Genomic DNA, 19905 nt, shown 5'->3' with positions numbered 1-19905 from the left:
TGAGGTATTTGATTGTCTTTTTTTTCAGTTTGATTTTTATTGTTTGTGACTGAATTCCTTCCCATTCATACATGGTTTATCCAAGCCAGTTCTTATTTACTCTACTTCCGGGAGGTTATCGGCCGTAGTTTCATTTTCTCCACATAGGCGCATAGTAGTTTGCACAGGACAGGAATGTCAGACCCCTGCCAGAGTCTGCACTAGTTGGGTCACGGTTAAGTATGTGTAATTAAAATGATCTTTCAGTCACTGCAACTACAGCAGAGAGAGTGAACACTTGAAGTCACACTGCATCACTGAGTGCAGCTGCATGTGCAAATCAAACAAAGGAAAACAACTGCACCCAATGAGAAAGGACTGAATACTGGCTGTGCAGCTGGGCTGCTTACTTCTTCCATTGGCTAAAAGGGTGGGGGTAGGGGCTTGGGGGTCTTGGGGGTGGGTGGGAATGGAAAATGAATGGCTGGATGTCAGCTTTCGTTTTCGCTTTGGAAAATTCTAGTCAGTAGTATAGTCTGACCAGATTCAGGGCATGGTATTTAAAGAGATGGAAAGAGGTAGAGAGACAAACCATGCCGTCCCCGGGACAGGAGTGCTAGAAACTGGCCGCGATTTATCCACTGGTTTCTGCTCCGCCTTTTTCTCTTCTTCAGCTACCTGCAACATTCCACAAGGTAGTATATATATTACTGTGCATCTGATGAATGAGAAGAGAAATGTATACATATTACTCAAATATTCAACTACCGTCTTGCTGTGAACATGGTTTCTATTTCTCCAACATATTTTTACTGCATTGCATTGATATGTTTAACAATGTTATCTTTGTGGTGATATTGGCATGGCTTTAACTCACTCCAGACGATGGAACACTATAGCGTTCCTGACGTAAGGCAGACAGGACAAAACGCTTTAGCGGTTTCATCAATTAAAATTTTTTCCCACATTTTCCTCATGGGGTAACATAACAATTGTAGCTACATTGGGCACTGCAAGCGTGTCACGGGTTGAATGGAAAGTTTCATTGTGTGATTCTGTAACAACACACTCACCGGCAAGCCCTTGATCTTGACACCCCACATGACAATCTGCATACGTATTGAAAATGGCATAGCAGGCGGTACAAGTGGAAATTTTTGGAGCAAACTATATCACGACAGTGGCTTTTTACTGCTGCTGAATTGAAATGCTTCAAACTGAAGATTTTGAGATCGACAAGGATGAAGACGACGTTGAATAAAGTATCTGCAGTGAAGAAAGCTACCAGCAAGAAGGTAATGACAGTGACTCAGCTTCTGAGGACAGTAAAGAGGGAGGCAGGTAGGCGTACACACGATGTGATGAGAGGCGTCAGTGGGTCAAGTAAAGCAAGTTTCATTCAGTTACTTTATGTTTTGTATTTTTTGTGATTTTTTTCCTAACAAATGGGTCGTCTGCAGGGAAAAGCAAGGGAGAAAACTATTTGTCCGGAGTGAGTTAAAGCCATTTTGAAAACACCTATGATTTTTAATTACAAAATGAGCAACGCTTACTGTTCATATTTACTCAAACTGCAATTTGACATAAAGGAACACAGATAAAGCAGCACATATAAATTATTCCAATGTATAAATATACCTATGGAAAATGAAATGAATATAATAAAAAAGGAGGAATGAAATGCCTTAATCAAAAGATAAAATAAACTATCATTGTTCATCTTCAACACACACACACACCAGCATATGCTTAAACGTACCCACACACAGCAACATAGACCAACCTCTTCTTTCTTTGCCTCCACTTCTGCAGGTTTTTCGCTGTCTGTGCCGTTGTCTGAAGCAGCTGTAGGTGTTGCTGCAGCAGGAACAGCACTGCTGGCTGCAGCCGCCTCCTGTACTGGCTGAGATGGGTTTGTTGCCTGAGCTTGTATCTGGCTGATCTTGACTGCAACAATGGACACAACTTTTGCCTTCTGGACTCGGGGCACAGCTGCAATTTTTTTCTTCTTTCAAACATTGAAACAAGAGATCAATTCCCTCTCAAGATAATCTTTTTTGTAGAGTAGTACAGCTACACTCTTTGACTAATGCTGGTGTCTAGAATTTGCAAACTGAATTTCATCCATCTTCAGCATGAAGTATTATCATAAGACTCACTAATTTTTCTAATCTCTGCATGTGTGTCTGCTTTGGTGTGTATGTATATTGGTGTGATTTTGTGTCTAGAATAAAAAATTTAGTTTTACGCATTACAGTTCAATGTGACAAGGTGAATGATTTTAAACCTATACTGGCTTTGAGGCGGTGGTTTTTCGCAACTTCGCGGTTTCAGCCCAGTGTGTGATGTAGTACACTGCTGCAACTCAATACCACCACCACCAAAGCAACTGTTCTGTATCATTCTCCTATAGTCCAACACCAGCTTGGCATTTTACTATAACACAGCTATGATTTTAGACTGAGGAGACTGCAACAAACAGGTTGTTACTCTCTGCCAGGTAGGGGGAGACGACAGCTCAGAACTGTACTTTCTGTACATTAGTGTCCACTGTATCCAAGGATAATTTTTTCTGGGGTACAGTAAGTTGGTCGTTGTATGCAAAGAGTCCACTTACATTAGATCTAAGCGGAGCAAAGAAAATTAGATAAAGAAGGCTGCTGGCTGGGAACAAACACTAAATAAATGAAACAAGGCAAAGTTGGCTTGAGTGGGGAAATTCTTACCTTCCCATTCTGTCAACACCTGAGGCTTTTCCCACGTTGACTCCATGCTACGTGAATTGTAGTAATAGCTGCGTCCATCTGTGTTTTTGTGCTCTGACCACTCCGCCACCTCTGGTGGCTTGGGTGGAAGCTGTACAAGAAAAAAGGGTCCACTGCTTATGAACAAATTACTTTAAGCCGCTAAAACCTTTCAAGTTTTTATTCTTTGTTTCTTCTTTTGCAACTGATCCATCATTGTTCACTCCAACACCCCCTCCAAAAATGAAGTCTTGCATCGTACAAGAGGTTAAAACTTTAAAATGTGCATCATTTAACAGGGACTGGAAAAACATTAAAAACAATTTCCAAAATGAAATCCATGAAAAAAAAAGAACAGTTAAATTATTTTCCTTATCACCAGACAAAGAAAGGAACTGTTGATAATACACTGTTATGACACAGTATCATAAGACCATACCTGAGAAGAGGGGGGCTTCTGCAGGGTGGCAGACTCAGACACAGCAGCCTCTGATGTCGTGGTGGGCGCTGACGTTACTGCTGTTGTCACAGTCGTCCCAGCCTGTCCCTGAGCCATAGTCTGGTGCTGCTGTTGTTGTTGCTGCATCATTTGGGGGTTGAACCCTTGGGGCATCATGCCCATGGGGAAACCCTGAGGCATGCCCTGCTGAGGCATGCCTTGCTGAGGCATTCCTTGAGGCATCCCTTGGTGAGGCATTCCCTGCTGCTGCATTCCCGGGTGCATGCCCTGCTGCTGCATGCCTTGTGGGGTCATACCTCGCGGAGGCTGCATGCCTTGCGGAAGCATTCCCTGTTGATGCATGCCCTGCTGAGGCATTCCCTGTTGATGCATACCCTGAGGCATTCCTGGCAAGATATGGCAAGAGTAGTGGTCATAAGTATTTCATGTTTGTGTTGATGTACAGATATGTGATCAATGTTTATGTTGTAACACGATCTGATGTTTATTTACACTCAAGCATTTCACTGTTCATTTTCCATTTCTGGTAACAAAAAACCCCAAATTTTTTAATCAAAATAATCCCACTAGATTTGTAATTCAGAAAAACAGCTACATCAAAGACTACTTAACGGTAACATATATCTAACACAAATCTCAAGCCAATGACATGGATAAACAATCATAAAGGTTATAAGAAACCATAGCTCTCTATATGCAAAAAGTAAAGATGATCAAGACAATCACTGAAATAACATACCTTATTTCTCAAGTCTGTACAAGTGTCCTTCAGGTCTACATAACACCCTCTTTGTCTAACAGAATCAATTTATGTTTCAAATACTTTTTACGATATGAAATCATAAATTTGTATTTCAAAATTTCTCTACACTATTTTTTCCTTAATTTTGTTTTTACATCACCTTATAAATGTATATTTCCCAATTTCCCAACAAATAATCTTAGTCTTTTTTGTTGGTTTTTAAAATCATAATTAACACGAAATTGATTCACAAAAATATGTCTATTTCTTTATACAAAGGGTAGCAACAGTACCTTGCTGAGCATTTTGTTGATCATGTGGAGCCCCTTGTTGAGATGCTGCCTGTGCTGTAAATTTAAATGGTAATGTTATCACTTTTTTTTTCCCATCAGTCAGCAGTCCATGACTAAAAACGAATGTATAAAAACTTGAAGCAGATTTTAACAATGACAAGGTGCTTCCTTGACACTTGTAGACTGGGAATAACATTGTAGCCACTCAAAATCAGTAACCTGGTGCCAGCATTCAGCAACTGTACACTTACATACAGGGTTCTCATTTACATACATATGCTTCCATGAAACACTGTAAGTGAAAAGGACATAGCCAAAAACATGTCACCAGATCCAGTGGAACACACCAAAACTGAGAAGTTGCCAAAAACAGGCTACAATTAAACAAAGTTCTGCCTGCCTGATCCCATTACCATCAAGAAACTACAGCAGGCATAAAGACTTCAAAACTCAAATCATAGGTAGCTGCAAGACTAGTAAGACTATGAGCATCTTGCACCGGCAATTGCTCATGAACTTGATGCTGACAAATGATTCTAAACAACAGTATGCACATAGTGTGGGCAAACACAGCTGAATGGAAATTCATGGTTGTCACAGGCTGTCAATTCTACCGTGTGTCTATCAGTACGTGTGTATCAATTATTCTGCAATATTCAGACTTTTTATTAGACTGAAATTGGTTATCCCAAAAAACAACGACGACGAATCATGCAAATGCCTTTTTTCTGATGTTCTTATTCTTCTTAGCAGAGACTTTATCCCTCTTCTGTAACCCTTTTCAACTTGAAGAAAGTCCCCTGGACTTCCTATCTTTCAGTGGTAGCCTTGTCACAGTGCAAAGGTTTTGTGCTGGATTGCCAAGGTAAATTATGTCAAAATGATGTAGGACAATTTAACTTTGTCAGCCAAAAGCCTTAAGAGGTCATTAAGTTCTCACCTTGTGCAACAGCCTGGGCAGCAGTAGTGCCAGAGGCTGCAGAGTTTGCCCCTCCTGGCTGCTGGTTCTGGGTAGCCATGGCCTCCACTTCTTCCTGCGTTATTATTTTCACGTTCTCTGGTTTGGTCCACACCGCTTCACGAGTTCGTGAGTGATAGTAATACACCTATTTGAAAAATAAACAAAAAATTTTTTTTTTAGCCAGCTGACACTATCATCACCAACAGAAAGTTTTCATTTCATCAGTGAAGTTCTGACTTCAGACATCAGTCTTTACACTGGCTGAGTAAAAACAGAATTTAGCAGAAAATTATGTATGGCAAAGAAAACATGATTATATCTAAAATTCCACGTAACTGGTGTTTGGAACATGTGTGTTTCTGTGTGTAATTGCATGCAAAAATGTTCTTCAAAATGCAGTCCGATTTTCCTCCCTAGTACATTAAAACTAATGAATCTGAAACATCAACACTTTATTCATTTTCAAGCAAATGACGCTACAGGTTTTCTTTTCTCCAGAAAGTGAAAGCTTTGTTTAATCATCTAAATTAGTGTTGGTCTCTATCTTGAGGTGAAATCCCTTCTCTTCAGCCTTCTTCTTTAAGGTAGCGCTAGGCGTAGATTTGGGGGTATTTTTGTTTCTCAACTTCTAAGTAATGTATCACTCTGAAATTTGGCACAGAGAGAGAAGACATCAAAGGTATGCCACACACCAATTTTTAAGTAAACAGCTTGACTAGAATTAAAGTTATGAATATTTTTAATGTTCTGAAGGGTAGCTCCATTTCGCAGACTAGATCTCATAGAAGCTGCCTCTCTGAGAAGTGTCTGATATAACAGAGTTTCACTTCAGTGACCAGAGAGTGCAATTAACACATGAAAGCTTTGGTAAAAAATTTATAATGTTCACTCACCACTCAATCAAAAAGGGTGTTTTTTCAGTCGCAATGACAGTTCACATCTCACACATGTAGCAAGTAAAGTAATTGAGATAGAATGTCCCTGATAGTCTTATTGCACTCAGCAGCCATTTTTACATTAGTACACAAAATTTGGTGTCATTATGCTGATGGGAAGTGTGTGTGTTTTGTTGCACAAATATGCAAGTCCACGAAAAATGAACGTTTTGAGAAAATTGCATTTAAAGTTTGGTCTTGTCTCTCCTAGTAGACCAAGGCACAAAACAGGTAAATTTATACACAAATATTTTTTTTCAGGTGTCTGTTCATAACATAAAAAGAAAACAAAAACAAAAAACAAAAAAGAAAGCTGTTTTGGTGTTCAGAACAGTCCTGCCCCATACAACTCTCCTCCTCGTTCACACCGCTCTTGATGTTCTCGATGCCGGATTGTCTCAATTTTTTGCCTCCTTCCTTTCTCTTTTCCTGATGTTTTTCTTGCTGCTGACTGCACTCTGGAAAAAAAAAATTGGTATGTGTTTGTGTATACATGTATGGGAGAAGAAGAGAAAGGTGAGAGAGAGAGAGAGAGAATGTGTGTGAGAGTGACTTTTTTTTTTTGAGGGGGGTGGGGGGGGGCATGTACACACACACACACACACTATAAACATCCACACACTCCATCACACATGTAAATCACAGGAGAGGGAGAGAGAGAGAGAATGAATGTGCATGTGTGAGAAACTGACTTCACATACACACACACAACTTCAACATCCAAACACTCCATCACACATGTAAACCAAGAGAGGGAAGGTGAGAGAGAGAGAGGCAGATAAAGAGACAGAGGGTGGGGGAGGATGTCAGATAAACAAACTTACCGATTCATTGCATGACAGGCAGTGGAGTTTAGATGTCTTGTTTCGGTTTCCAAGGGGGGTGGGGGGGGGTTAGTGCTTGCCTTTGTCTGCAAAGTGCTGACTTGCTGAGCACTTTTCCCACCTCTCCGCCGCTTCCTAAACTTGTGGAGGGCCCTAACTTTAACTTTTCTTTCCTTTGTCATTCTTATCTTTTCAAAGATTGCTAAAATAATCCAAAATTTATAGTTGTTGATCGATCTGAATAGACACAGATAGCAGACGCTTTGCAAACAGGAAGTCGTTTGAGAGCCAATGATAAAGCTCAGATCGGCCACGTGACCGAACCGGCCAATCACTTCACCAACAACAAGCAAGCCAGTGACCCACTTTTAGGCCCTGGCAGGCTGGCTGTGTAGGAATTTTCCTATGCTAATTAGGCTCATGGTGAAGGCCGTTTCTTCCTCTCTAGTTCAGTAGGTCACAAGCCTTGCTTCATGGCGTCGTAGCAACGGTAGGCGCGATTGAAAATGGGCAATTTTTGGATGCATTCGATCTTTTTTTCACAACTTTCTCTCACACCCACTCACAAAAACAGCTAAAAACACACACTTTGAGTAATAATTCAAACAAAACACACACATGTAAGGCTTTATGAAACATTATTCTTGCAAAATTCACAACAAACACAAAACACATTTTTTAATGATTTTTGGTCAAAATTCTACCCCTAGTGCTACCTTAACGCCATCATTTATAATCAAATATTTATATACAGATATTCTAGATGAAGTCAACGTTCCCCACTTCATGTACTTGCCATGTAACAAACATTTGTGTAATAAAAACCATTACCTTCCCATCAGCAGCCTTAGTTTCCACCCACAGTTCTTGGCTTGAACTGCTGGGAGGTCCCTGTTGCTGCTGCTGCTGCTGCTGGTGGTGTTGCTGCTGCTGTTGCTGCTGATGTCCCATCATACCCATTCCCTGATGTGGCCCCATGCCACCTGCTCCAGAAGTGGGAGGGAAGCCGGGGGGAGGCATGTTGAAGTTTGGGGGTGGAAATCCAGGTGGAGGCACCATTGGGGGACGCTTAAAGGAAACATACCATCACCAGCTACTGTAAAAAAGCTGTGTGATGTATTCAAGGTCATCACCAAAGAAAACAAGCCCACTGCCTGACATTAAATCTTGTAGATTTCTTTTTTTTGTTTCTTTTTTTTTTTTAAGGTGCTCAGGAATCCTCTTTTTTTTTTGTCAAAAAATGTTACTCCAGGAAACGTAACTTTGAGTATTTCACCAATTCAGCTAATGAAAGGTACCCTTAAATACCTAAAGAATGACAACCTATTTTAACCATACGCCATTTTCACTAATCAAAGGCAATGAATCCAGTGATCAAATCTTGTTTGTTGTGAAAATTTAGGAATTTCTAAAATACAAATGGAAAAAATGAGAGGCATGGCCAAGATTCAATTGTTACGCACACTTTATCCAAAATAAAGGACTCTATGAGAAAAAGATAAAAATAAAAAATCATTGTCAAAAATGTGTTCTGCAGTAAATATGAAGCTGGAGAAAAAAAAAAGACAGATGCAGGAGTTGGGCTGAACCCCCTCTATTAGTATTAGGCTCGGAAGCAAAGACTTTCCACAGGGCAAAATGCACCCTTCCATTGATTCACATCCAAAATCACTACTTAACATAAGCATGATCAATAATTGATTACTCTTTTCAAGGTGATAACATCGTTTAAATCAGATTATTTTCATAATTTTTTATTATTCAATAAACTTCTTAAGTTCACAGTAAAAGAGACACTGCCACTGCCTCAGTCAAATCGCAACATGATGCCATTTTCTCCAGATCTGCGCACACCTGTTTTAGCCCCATGGTACAAATCCGCACCATAACAAATTATATACTTTACTTTTTGGGTTACTACAAAGACTCAATGTGTTTATACAAGTGAGTCCATAATACCAAATTGCTATTAATGGTCTAAAACACATTCAAATCTTTATAAAATAGTTAATATACTAGTATTATGCAATTGATACTGATTATGTTTATTGTAGTAAAAATGACTTACCATGCCAGGTGGAAGCATGCCTGGTGGGGGCATGCCATGATGTCCTGGGGGCATACCAGCAGGCCCATTGATTGGAGGACCGTGACCAGGGCCAGGACCGTTCATGGGGCCCATGCCAGGCCCAGATGGTGGTCCCCTCGGACCTGGACCCCCAGGGCCTGGTCCACCAGGGCCTGGACCTGGACCGCCAGGTCCCCCTGGTCCACCAGGTCCCCCTGGTCCACTAGGTCCACCGGGACCACCAGGTCCTGGCCCCATTCCCTGAGGTGGTCCAAAATTTGGGTCAAAGGGTGGGCGTCCAAACATTGGTGGGCCCCTTGGGCCTCGCATAGGTCCTCGGGGTCCGGGTGGTCCATGAGGCCCTGGTGGGCCACGCATGCCGTGGGGAGGGCCTCTCATACCCATTGGCCCTGGGGGACCGCGGAAACGGCCAGGTGGTCCTGGTCCTCTGAATGGAGGGCCCCTGAAACATCCACTGATCCAGATAGCGTTTTGGGTTTAAACTTTTATGCTTCAACGTAATACAGGTATGACAGAATTCTTTAACAGTATGACACTACTGATAGATTATACAGCTGCCCAAGTTCCAAAGACAGAGGTATACTGTAACAATACAATTTTTACCTCATGGTGTTGAGTACGAAATGAACATGGCACTTAACATCAACTGAATGATTGCATAATGCCCCTGATTGATTGGTTTTCTGCAGGTTTATTTTTATTTTTTTAAAGAAATGCGATACACTGATAGTGTGGAGTGATGGCCTAGATTAACCCGGAGAGCGCAATGAGCCACGATCGTGGCTTTCCCGGTAAAGTGCGATGGGCCACGATCGTGGCTCTGTTTACATAAGGTCCAACATCGTACGGCTATGCTCGGCAGCCTTCGTAAAACTGCCTCGTTCTGGTGTTACTGCCTCCCTGCTTGTGTTTGCACAAACTTTGACCAAGTTTATAAGTCCAGATCTTCGTATTTTTTGTAAACAATGAGTGACACTGAAGTTGACAAAGCTCAGGAAATGAGTGACCTTGTCACTAGTGATGATTCATTTGCTGACAGGGATTCTGGTGAAAACGGCTTTGTTATTTTGACACTTGGGCATGCTGGCTTGCTTGTTCATTCAGTTTTGTGTCTCCAGCCACAAAAACTGGGGGGGTGGGTGATGGGGGTGGGGAGAGGTGGTAAAGTGGGTTAGGCATGGGTCTATTGCGATTTCTTGACCAAATCAAGCTAGAAAACTGGAAATTATTTTGATTTAAAGCATTCTTGCTGCTTTTGAAAGCAACATGAGCTAAAAGAAAACATTTATTTATGTTTTTGCCTGTGATTGCGTAAAGTATTGTAGATGTGCGCGTGCGTGGCGTCGGTGGGTGTGTCTCAAACAAATAATACAGTGCTTATAATTTCATTGTTTCAGTTATATTCATTTCATGATTCTGCAGCCAGAACATTTTCTGCACAGTTTAATGCCAATTTTGAGATTTTGACTCTGTAAAAGATGTGAAAATACCTATAAACATTGTGGTTGACGTTTTGGGAAAACAAGTTTGCAAAATTTGTTGTTTATATCCTGTGGAATATCTCCAACTACTTACAAGGTACAGCCTTTTTCTTACTTTTATCTGATTCTTCATTCACTCTACTTTCCAAAAATGTATAGGTTTACCTATTTATTCTTACTGATAAGTATACAAATGCCCCAAATCAGAGCACAGGTAGCGGAGGCAAACTATCCCTTTGTTTTAAGCATGATTTCTGTAAGTATGTTTTATTATATCCAGCACTTTGAGGGTTAACGCGTCCGCCTAGGAAGCAAGAGAATGTGAGCGCGCTGGTTCAAATCATGGCTTTTCCTGCCCAGCCAGCCCAATCCCAAGCATGTCCTGCGGGTGATGGACATGAACTTGTCAAGCTACCAGTGGGACACAAGCCAAATCGTCTTGCTGGACATGGTGGATGTGTGAGGTCGGCTTGGGAGTGCCCTACATGTGATGTGGAGTATGCCCAGGGTGCTTCATGAAGCACCACAAAAGACCAAGAGTGTAATGTGGTAGCTCCTTCTGATGTGCATCTGTAGTTCAATGACTACTTTTGGACAATTCAAAGACATTTCAACAATTTTGTGGCTGTTTTTCCTGTGGGACATCAATGTGAATATGTCTGTCTAGTATTCTGAGGATAATGTGATGGATTATTGCTACCACGAAGTGAAATGTAGGTCTGTTATGTTATTTTTATTGCAAAGTGAAAGGTAGTCTGTTGTGCTATTTTTATTGCAAAGTTCAGTTTCTCATTTCTAAATATATATACTTAGTTTTCTAAAGATTCAATTCAATTTAAATAAGCGGTGCAAAAAATAAAAACAGATAGTGACAACTCACAGCTCTACGGTCTTGATTTTAAGCCATTATTCTTTTGTGCACTTAACCCCTAGGCTGCCTGCATGACGAGATAACTCATCATGGCAAGCATGTATGCTTCGCTGCCTGCATGACGAGATAACTCGTCATCGAAATATTCTGACTTTTCCCTGGTTTGCATTCACTTCCTTGGCAAAAATAGTGGTAGCTTTAGCCTGGGGAATCTCTCTAGATTCTATTCATAGCTAGAAACCCCATCTACGTCATGAAGCAGTCCTTTATTTGAACGTTTTGGTTGGGTCACTGTCCAAGTGTTTGCCTGACTTCTCTCCTCGCTCGCTCAACAAAATGTCGGACTGACGCCGTGCTCAAGACATGTGATCGTGACGAACTAAATCAAAAATAATTTCTTTCTTTAGCTGATGCTCAGAAAGAACTGAAGCGTAAATTCGAAGGAGAAGATAGAGATGAACATTTATAGGACGATCTGATAGAAAATAAAGGGAGCAATCAAGAGAGTGGCCAAGATGCAACTGTCAGTGAGTGATGTCAGCTGTACAGATGTTAGCAGACGACAGATGACCGAATTAGCAGCAGAGCGATATTCTTGGCACGCAGCCAACGCGGTCTGATGAGAACTGAATCAAGTGACCGTGTGAGAGGGGTGAGGAGGAGGGGGGGTGGAGACTGAGGGGGCATGGCCTCACATCCATCTTATCACTTGGAGAAGTCACAATGTATTGTGTATCTATCTCTTAAAAAATATATATATATTGTGGTTGTTCTAGTATGATTTTGTGTTTGCAGATATCCATTTGTCCAGAAAATATGATGTTTTTGTGCAAATTACCTGACTAATGTTTGTAATGAACAAGTTGAAAATGTGACAAAAAACAAAACACTGATTTCAAAACAACAGCATGTCACTAAAAATATATAAAATGGGAAAATAGCAGGTGTTTTGTATTCTTTATTCATTTACCTTTCAGAAAATATATACTTTTATGGGTCTTTCTCCAATAACAAAGAGCACAGAATTTTTGGAAAATTTATACCCGTTTTTTGTGAAAAAACCCTGGCAAATAGATTTCACTTAAATCTTATTCTCCTGGCAGCGAAAGGGTTAATTATTGGCAGTGCCAACCGGATTAAGTGTGCTATTATTTTTACTCCCATCATAATTTTTTTTATATGTATCATAATTGATTTTGCAGGGATGCTCATGTTTCCCTAACATGACATGCAAACTGCAGTATGCACAAACATGATTTTTCCCCCTTTAATTCAGTTACACTAGCACTAGCATATGACTGCAAGTGCAAGCTACTTTGAAATGGGACTTGGGATTTTTAAGAGGCATACAACTGGAGATTTGGTTCTCCATAAATCAGAGGCTCATGCTTGCCCCAATTACTTTTTTTTTTAAATAGAAAGTGACATTAAATTGACAGAATTTCATATCATATACGTGCTGTCTTTCAAATGTACTTCTCTGCTTCTGATCTGTTTTCACTGCTTCCTGAAGTATCATAATCTATATCAACTGCAACATAACATGGAAATTTACTATCCAGAGAAGTCTGATACAATCAATGCTATAGCATTACATTTACAGTTTACATTTATTTACTAATATTTGATAATATTGTATTATCTGTGCTCATCCAAACATCATTTGTTTTTTGTTTGTTTGGGTTTTGTTGGGGTTTTTTTTCTTTTCTTTTCTTTCTTTCTTTTTTTTTTTTTTTTTTTTTTTTAAAGGAAATTTTCTATCCAAAATTACGTTTAAATAACATACTTACCGTGACCCAATTAGTGCAGACTCCGGCAGGGGTCTGACATTCCTGTCCTGTGCAAACTACTATCCGCCTATGCGGAGAAAATGAAAGCAACTACGGCCAATAACCTCCCGGAAGTAGGTAACCTGCCCTTTGTCCTGCTAGCTAGCGCCCTCTTTTGACGGCGATATGCCATCACCAGCGCAGCGAGCAGGGAGAACAGGAAGCGGGGAGGACGGGAGGGTCTTAAATTTGAGTCACGGTATGTATGTTATCTAAAAATGCAGTAAAAGTAATTTTAGATAGAAAATTTCCTTTTAATTACACATACTTAACTCACTCAGTACGGCCAGTCCTCTCTTCTCCTCTACACGGACCCCTCGGATGTCCAGTGGGTGTCTCAATGACCCAACCTTTAGCTTCCATCGTCAGAATTGTGGTATTCTTTGTCAACATTCACGTCTTCAGTGTAAGAGCCTTCCGCTTGCAATATTTTGATGATGGTAACTGGGGTGAAACGCTGTTAACGTCGTCTCTTTCGCCGTTCGTATGGAGAGAGTTAACCGTGACCCAACTAGTGCAGAATAGCGCGACAAGGTGGAGGGCTCGCCTGTTATACTGTCTGTGTGCTGCGATGGCCTGTTGTGCAACTACCACAGAAGCGATGCCTCTTGAGCCATCATCCTGCAGGCGTACGACATCTCTCAGGTAGAAGTCGAAGGTGGCAGGGTTTTTCCAGTAGGCAGCATCCATGATGTCTTGCAGCCATGTTGAGTGCGCTAAGGCAAGAGAAGAGGACCATGCTCTGACTTCATGTGCTCTGGCTGAGGAGGCATCAAGTCTCAATCCTACATCTGCATACGCGCCTTTAATCGCACTGACTATCCATCGAGACAGAGACATCTTGCTAATGTCACACGGATGGTCCAGATTCCAGCTAATGAAGAGGCGTCGTTTGGACGATCGGAAGGGACACGACCTTTTAAGGTATATGCGCAGGGCCCTGACCGGGCAGAGGAATCTGTCCTCGTCATGGGCCAGTATAGAGGAGAGCGGTTTGATGAAAAGAATGGGAGAGGGTGTACTGAGAGTTTGATTTTTGGCAAGAAATTCAGGGGGGAATCTAAGTGAGACAGATCCGTCCGGCTCAAAGGCTGTATCTTGTGTGATGCCACTGAGGGCATGAACCTCACTACAGCGCCTGCCTGAGGCGAGTGAGATGAGAAAGAGTGTCTTCATGGAGAGTAGCTTGAAAGGAGCTATAGCAAGGGGTTCGAAGGGGGCCTTGCGGAGGTATTGTAGGACCAGAAAAAGGTCCCAAGAAGGGGTCTGGAGGGATTTACGTGCGTGACTGAGGGAAGCCCCTCGAACCAGTGCTCTGAGCAGGGGGTCATCTGAGAAAGAGGGCCCGCCCAGTTGCCGAAGAGTGGAGCTGATTGCAGCATGATGGAACCGTACTGCAGAGGCAGAGAGGCCTTTGGAGGAGGAGAGGAAGGCAAGAAAGTTGGTGAGATCCATATTGAACAGGTGTGTGGGATTGACTGAACAACTTGAGTGCCTTTGTGATGTGACCTGCACACAAGGTCAGCTGTGTCATCGGAGGCACCTAGTGCTGACAGAGATTCCCGCACAGTAGCCAGGCCTGTAGGTTGAGAACCTCTGGGTTTCCGTGGGGAATGCCCGAGCCGGGCTGGACTAGGGAGTGTCTGTTGATGTGAAGGCGGAGTGGGGGAACGTGAGTGAGGTGGAGAAGGTCGGGGAACCATGGCTGTGCTGGCCAGTGTGGTGTGATGAGAATCAAGGTGGCACTCTCCAGCCTTGCCTTTCTGAGGACTTTTCCCATGATGGGAAGTGGGGGGAAGGCGTACCCCGAAAGGTTGGACCAGCTGATCAATAGGGCGTCTATGGCCCAGGCCTGCGGGTTTGGGACTGGGGAGACGCATGTTGGAATGCGGAAGTTGAATCTTGTGGCGAAGAGATCCACCTGTGGTTTGTGCCAATGGTCCCAGATCGGCTGAAAAGTTGAGTGTGACAGGGTCCACTCCGTTTGGAGCACGGTGTAGGATCTGCTGAGGTAATCTGCTAGAATGTTGAGCTTGCCTGGGACATGTCATGCTGTCAGGTGGATGCTGTGCTCTTGACACCAGAGGAGGACTGTCTCCACACGCAGGGACAGCTGGTGTGAGTGAGCTCCCCCCTGTTTGTTCAGATAATATGCTACCCTTGTGTTGTCCGTGCATAGCATGATCGACCTGTGCGAAACGTGGGGGAGGAAGTGGTGGAGGGTGAGGAAGACCGCTCCCAGTTCCAGTTTGTTGATGTGCCACGACTGCTGTTGTGGTTTCCAAGTCCCAGACGCTGTGTGGTTGTCCATGTGGGCACCCCAGCCCATGTTGGAGGCATCTGTGTACAATTCTGTATCCGGTGCTGGGTTCGAGATTGGAACCCCGGCCTTGAGCCATTGCATGTCCATCCAGCGTTGGGTCGACTGTGAGAACCATGTGCCCAGAGGTATACGGGTGTCCCATGCCTGTGAAGACTGGGACCACCTGTCCTGGAACTGACACTGAAATGGGCGTTTGTGTAGTCTCCCTGGTGGAACTCGTGCAGCGAGGGACTCCATGAAGCCTAGCAGAGAGGCAAGTTCCCTGGCAGACGCCGAGGTTGCCTGTGATAGCTGAGACAGGAGACTGTGTAGCCTGTGGAGGCGAGGCATGGCCGGACGTAAGGTCACTGATACTGAATCGATCGCCATACCCAGGAATTTGAACTGCTGAGAGGGCTCCAGTTCCGATTTTTCTCCATTCTTGAGAAAGCCAAGCGACTGGCACTGGTTCCTGACAAGGTTCAAGTGGTGCTGGCAGAGGGCATTGCTCTCCGCAAGGATCAACCAGTCGTCTAGATAGACCCTCAGGCGTATGCCCTTGCTCCTGAGGGCTAGGCATAGTTCCCTGACCAGCCTGGTGAAGACCCAGGGGGCTGGCGCAAGGCCAAATGGAAGGGCTCTGAACTGGAAGGACTTGCCATCCCATGAGAAGTGGAGCCACTTGTGGTCCCTGGGGTGAATCATGATATGGAAGTATGCGTCTGTGAGGTCTATGGAGACTGCCCAGTCGCCTTGCCTGATGGAGTCCCTGATTGATGCGGGTGTTCCATGCGGAATGGTTTGTACTGGAGGTACTTGTTTAGAGGGGAAAGGTCTAGGACCGGCCGCCATCCGCCAGAGGCTTTGGGTACGACGAAGATGCGGCTGAAGAAGCCTGGTGACAGAGGAGGAGCTTCCTCTATGGCCTCTTTGTGGAGAAGAGAAATGATTTCGTCCCGCAGGGCTGAGCGGGCTGCGTCGCCCTGTGGGGGGGGGGGGGGGGAAGAGAGGAGGAGAGAGGGTGAGAGGTGCCTTGGAGGAGAGCCAAGGTAGGCGAAACCCCGACCCTATCACCCGGAGGACCCACTCACATGCTGGAAGAGACAGCCACGCTGGCATGTGCCTGGATAGGCTGCCTGCCGGCTGCTGGTGCGCAAGCGGCGGGTGAAGGGCGGGGGTGAGTCATTGGGGGTGGGCCGGTCTGGAGTTGGCTGTCGGCCTGTGTGGAGGCCGAACTGCATGCTGCTGATGTGAATGTGGCCTGAAGGTGGCCACATTGCTGTGCCTGAAGGAATATGGCTGATGCCGCGGAGCGTGCTGCAAGTGTGCCGAAGTGCGGAGAGGGCCAGCACCAAGAATAAGGTCCCTACGCAAGCCTACGGGCCGTTTTATGGCCGCTGTGGGAAAGCCCTGACCGAAGAAGGAACCGTCGGTGGGGGTAAGTGCTCTGAGGGAAGCGTGTTCTGGTGGAGAGCGCACACATGTGGACTGGTCAAGCACAGCATCCCTCCTGGCCAAAATTATATTCATGTAGGCCTGTGCTTGTATGCCCACAGAGCGCACAAGAAGCTGGCTGATCTGCTGGACGAAAGTTGAGAAAACTGTAATGTCAAGGCCTGCTGGTTGTTCAGTGGGGCTTCCATGAGGGCCCCAGCAAGACCCGCAAGGAAGCTTTCCATGGCAGCAGTCGATTCTAAAGAAGATCTGAGAGCTTCCTCCAGAGCCATGTTACTCTGCGATTGTCACGCAAGTTTTGCGGGAGGAGTAGGAGGTCCTCATGAGAAAGAGGAAGTGGGTTTTGAGGAACAGGCCCCGGAGCTAAAAGTGGAGGTTTTGAAGTGGATCGGGGCAGAGTTTTCAGGAATTTCCCCCGGCCCATTGCAGCTGGAAAGTTTGGAACTGAGTCAGAGGGGACATCAGTGATGGGTTGGCCCCTAATGCGTGCCAATGTGTTCTGCAGGGTTGGGTTACGCTGCTGGTCAGGCATCTGCTTGGCAGATGTGGTGTAGCGTATATGGATTTGTCCGAACGCAGTGACGCCTCCTTGAGCTACTGAAACTGAAATCTGCAGGGCCTCAACTACCATGGTCGATTGAGTAAGAGCACAGTGAGGATCTCTGGATGCCCATAATCTCCATAGCACCACAGGTTAGAGGCGAGTCCGGTGTGCGAATGGTCTGCACCCTATCTGGAGAGTAGGAAGCTAGGAGGGCTAGTGCTTCTTGAAAGGAAACCAGCTGATGATCTTCCCTAGGTGGTTCCTCTGTATCAGTGTCCCCTTCAGAAAATGTCTCTCCTATGGCATAGGATGATGGGTCAGGCTGTGTGCTGGGCACGTGACCAGGCTGCTGGGAGGTGGTCGTGGAGGGTGGAAGCGGATTTGCTGCAGCAGAAGAATGAGCAGTGGTAGAAGGTGTGGCACCCGGAAGCAGAGTGGTGCACAATTGATGCAGCAAGTTGACAATGAGTTGCTGGTTGTTTGAACAGCTTGCTGATCTGCCTTTAGTGAGTGGGAAACAGGAGCTGTATGGCAGGTGGTGTCATCACCGGATAGCTTGTAGGGGCCGAGCACACACCCGCACTGAAGGCGAAGGGCGATGTCGGTGCAACGGAAGTAACTGCGGCGGTGACCGAAGCAGGAGTTGCCTCCCTTGGATCGGCTGCTCAAGACAAGGGGAAGCGCACGCGTATGGGCGAGCGTGTCCCCTAGTGGTCCACCTTCCTCCATACACATGGGGAGGGCATCCGTAAGCGCCTCGGTCGCTATAGCATCCGAGACGAAAGAGGCATGCCAAGTGGGGGGCGCGTGAGCCGATGTCACGGCCGCTGCCATGGACGCATCGCACATAGGGCCCTGTCTAACGTGCGGATCCAAAGCCAGTGTGTGTTGTTTTCCCAAAGGGATTGGGGCACATTCCATTGCTGATATTGTGGGAGTTGGCAAAGAGATAGAGGAGATCAACTCGGGCACTGCCGACTGGCAGGACCAAGAAAACGTGGATCGCGTCAAGTCCGTTCTCGGATGAAAAAGAATATTGTCAATGGCACCACTGACCTGAGTATGGGGTAACGAACCCCTAGAAGTCGGCGGAGGAGACGTCGGAGGCAGTGGGGGCCTGGAGTCGACCGGAGGTAGTGGAGGAAGTGGAGGCTGCGGGTTGGTGGTGTTGTTTAGAGAGCCCAAAGTAGAGGGCCCAGAGTGTCCGCGAATCGATTGCGATTGCGCCTTAATTTTAGCCTGATCGCCCAATCGAGCCACATAATTATGCGACCTGGTTGAAGACATAATTAGACAAACAAGAAGGACGCCAAAGAATCGATAGAAAATACAAAAAAAAAACTTAACCATATGCAGTGCACAGGAACAGGTGTCGAGATGGCTGCCGGAAAAAGAGGGCGCTAGCTAGCGGGACAAAGGGGAGGTTACCTACTTCCGAGAGGTTATCGGCCATAGTTGCTTTCATTTTCTCCGCATAGGCGGATAGTAGTTTGCACAGGACAGGAATGTCAGACCCCTGCCGGAGTCTGCACTAGTTGGGTCACTGCTAAGTATGTGTAATTAAATAAACATTGCTTCAAACTCAATCTCTTACCCTTAGTCTCTGTACTTGTATTTGTGGTAATAGTGGTATACATACCAACACTGTAACAGTAACACCCTCTCAGCACACACTCACAAACTTAAAAACTTTCAGATACCAAAAAGTGTGGTAAGTAAAAGTGAAAATGAAATCATGATTCTTTATCTTAGAAGTGGGTGGTATGTGGGAGAAAATTGGGTGCTACAGTGGGTGAGATTTGATTTGATTTGATATGGGTTTTAAGTTATGTAATAATATAGTGCCTATACTCAGTCAGCGACCAAGCTCTAAGTGCTTTGCAAACTCGGGGTCATTTCCAAAACTGGCTGCCTACCTGGGTAGAGCCAACTGATGGATGCCATCATTCATTTCCTATGTCATTCAATGAGATTTCAGGCACACACACAAACACACTCAGACAGATATCATCATATCCAGTGTCACGGCTTTTAGACTTTATCAGCCTTTTGCCCGATCATTAGGACTTTTTTTGTTTTGCAACTTATACAACAGTAAACAATTACTAATGTTATGGTTAGCTTCCTATCGAGAAATTAACTTGGATTCCATAAATCCTTCCAGTGTTTATCTAATAAATTCTTAAAATTGTTAAGTGTTCCTGCAGTGACAATGTTAGTGGACAGATTATTCCAGAAGTTAACAACCATGTTGGTTAAAAAGTGTGAAAAAAGGTCTGATTTGGAGAATGTCTTCATTGGTTTTAGTGGGTGTCCCCTGGTATGATCATAGTCCTTCAGACAATCAGAGTGATAAGATTTTGTGTAGAGTTCTTATCATAATGTCCATGTAGAAT

General features: G+C 44.4%; 1 protein-coding gene across 3 annotated transcripts in view; it reads right to left on the bottom strand.

Annotated features, from left to right (window-relative positions):
• The window catches only part of LOC143274992 (transcription elongation regulator 1-like), a 54087-nt gene that overhangs the window by 33082 nt on the left and 1100 nt on the right, over nucleotides 1-19905 (bottom strand). Inside the window, exons 2-9 of one of the 3 annotated variants that reach the window (XM_076579039.1) lie at nucleotides 9007-9481; nucleotides 7770-8006; nucleotides 5159-5324; nucleotides 4219-4272; nucleotides 3163-3569; nucleotides 2706-2835; nucleotides 1759-1926; nucleotides 572-653 (exon numbers count right to left, since the gene is read on the bottom strand). In XM_076579039.1, coding sequence (XP_076435154.1) covers nucleotides 572-653; nucleotides 1759-1926; nucleotides 2706-2835; nucleotides 3163-3569; nucleotides 4219-4272; nucleotides 5159-5324; nucleotides 7770-8006; nucleotides 9007-9481 — 1719 coding nt within the window. Of the gene's footprint in view, nucleotides 1-571; nucleotides 658-1758; nucleotides 1927-2705; nucleotides 2836-3162; nucleotides 3570-4218; nucleotides 4273-5158; nucleotides 5325-7769; nucleotides 8007-9006; nucleotides 9482-19905 lie in introns of all 3 variants that reach the window. The other 2 variants (XM_076579045.1, XM_076579055.1) reach the window with 2 other exon arrangements.

Source organism: Babylonia areolata, chromosome 2 (genome assembly GCF_041734735.1).
Source record: "Babylonia areolata isolate BAREFJ2019XMU chromosome 2, ASM4173473v1, whole genome shotgun sequence".
Classification (NCBI taxonomy): domain Eukaryota; kingdom Metazoa; phylum Mollusca; class Gastropoda; order Neogastropoda; family Buccinidae; genus Babylonia; species Babylonia areolata.
Note: the sequence above shows the minus strand (reverse complement) of the source record. Positions and strands in the feature narration are given on the sequence as shown.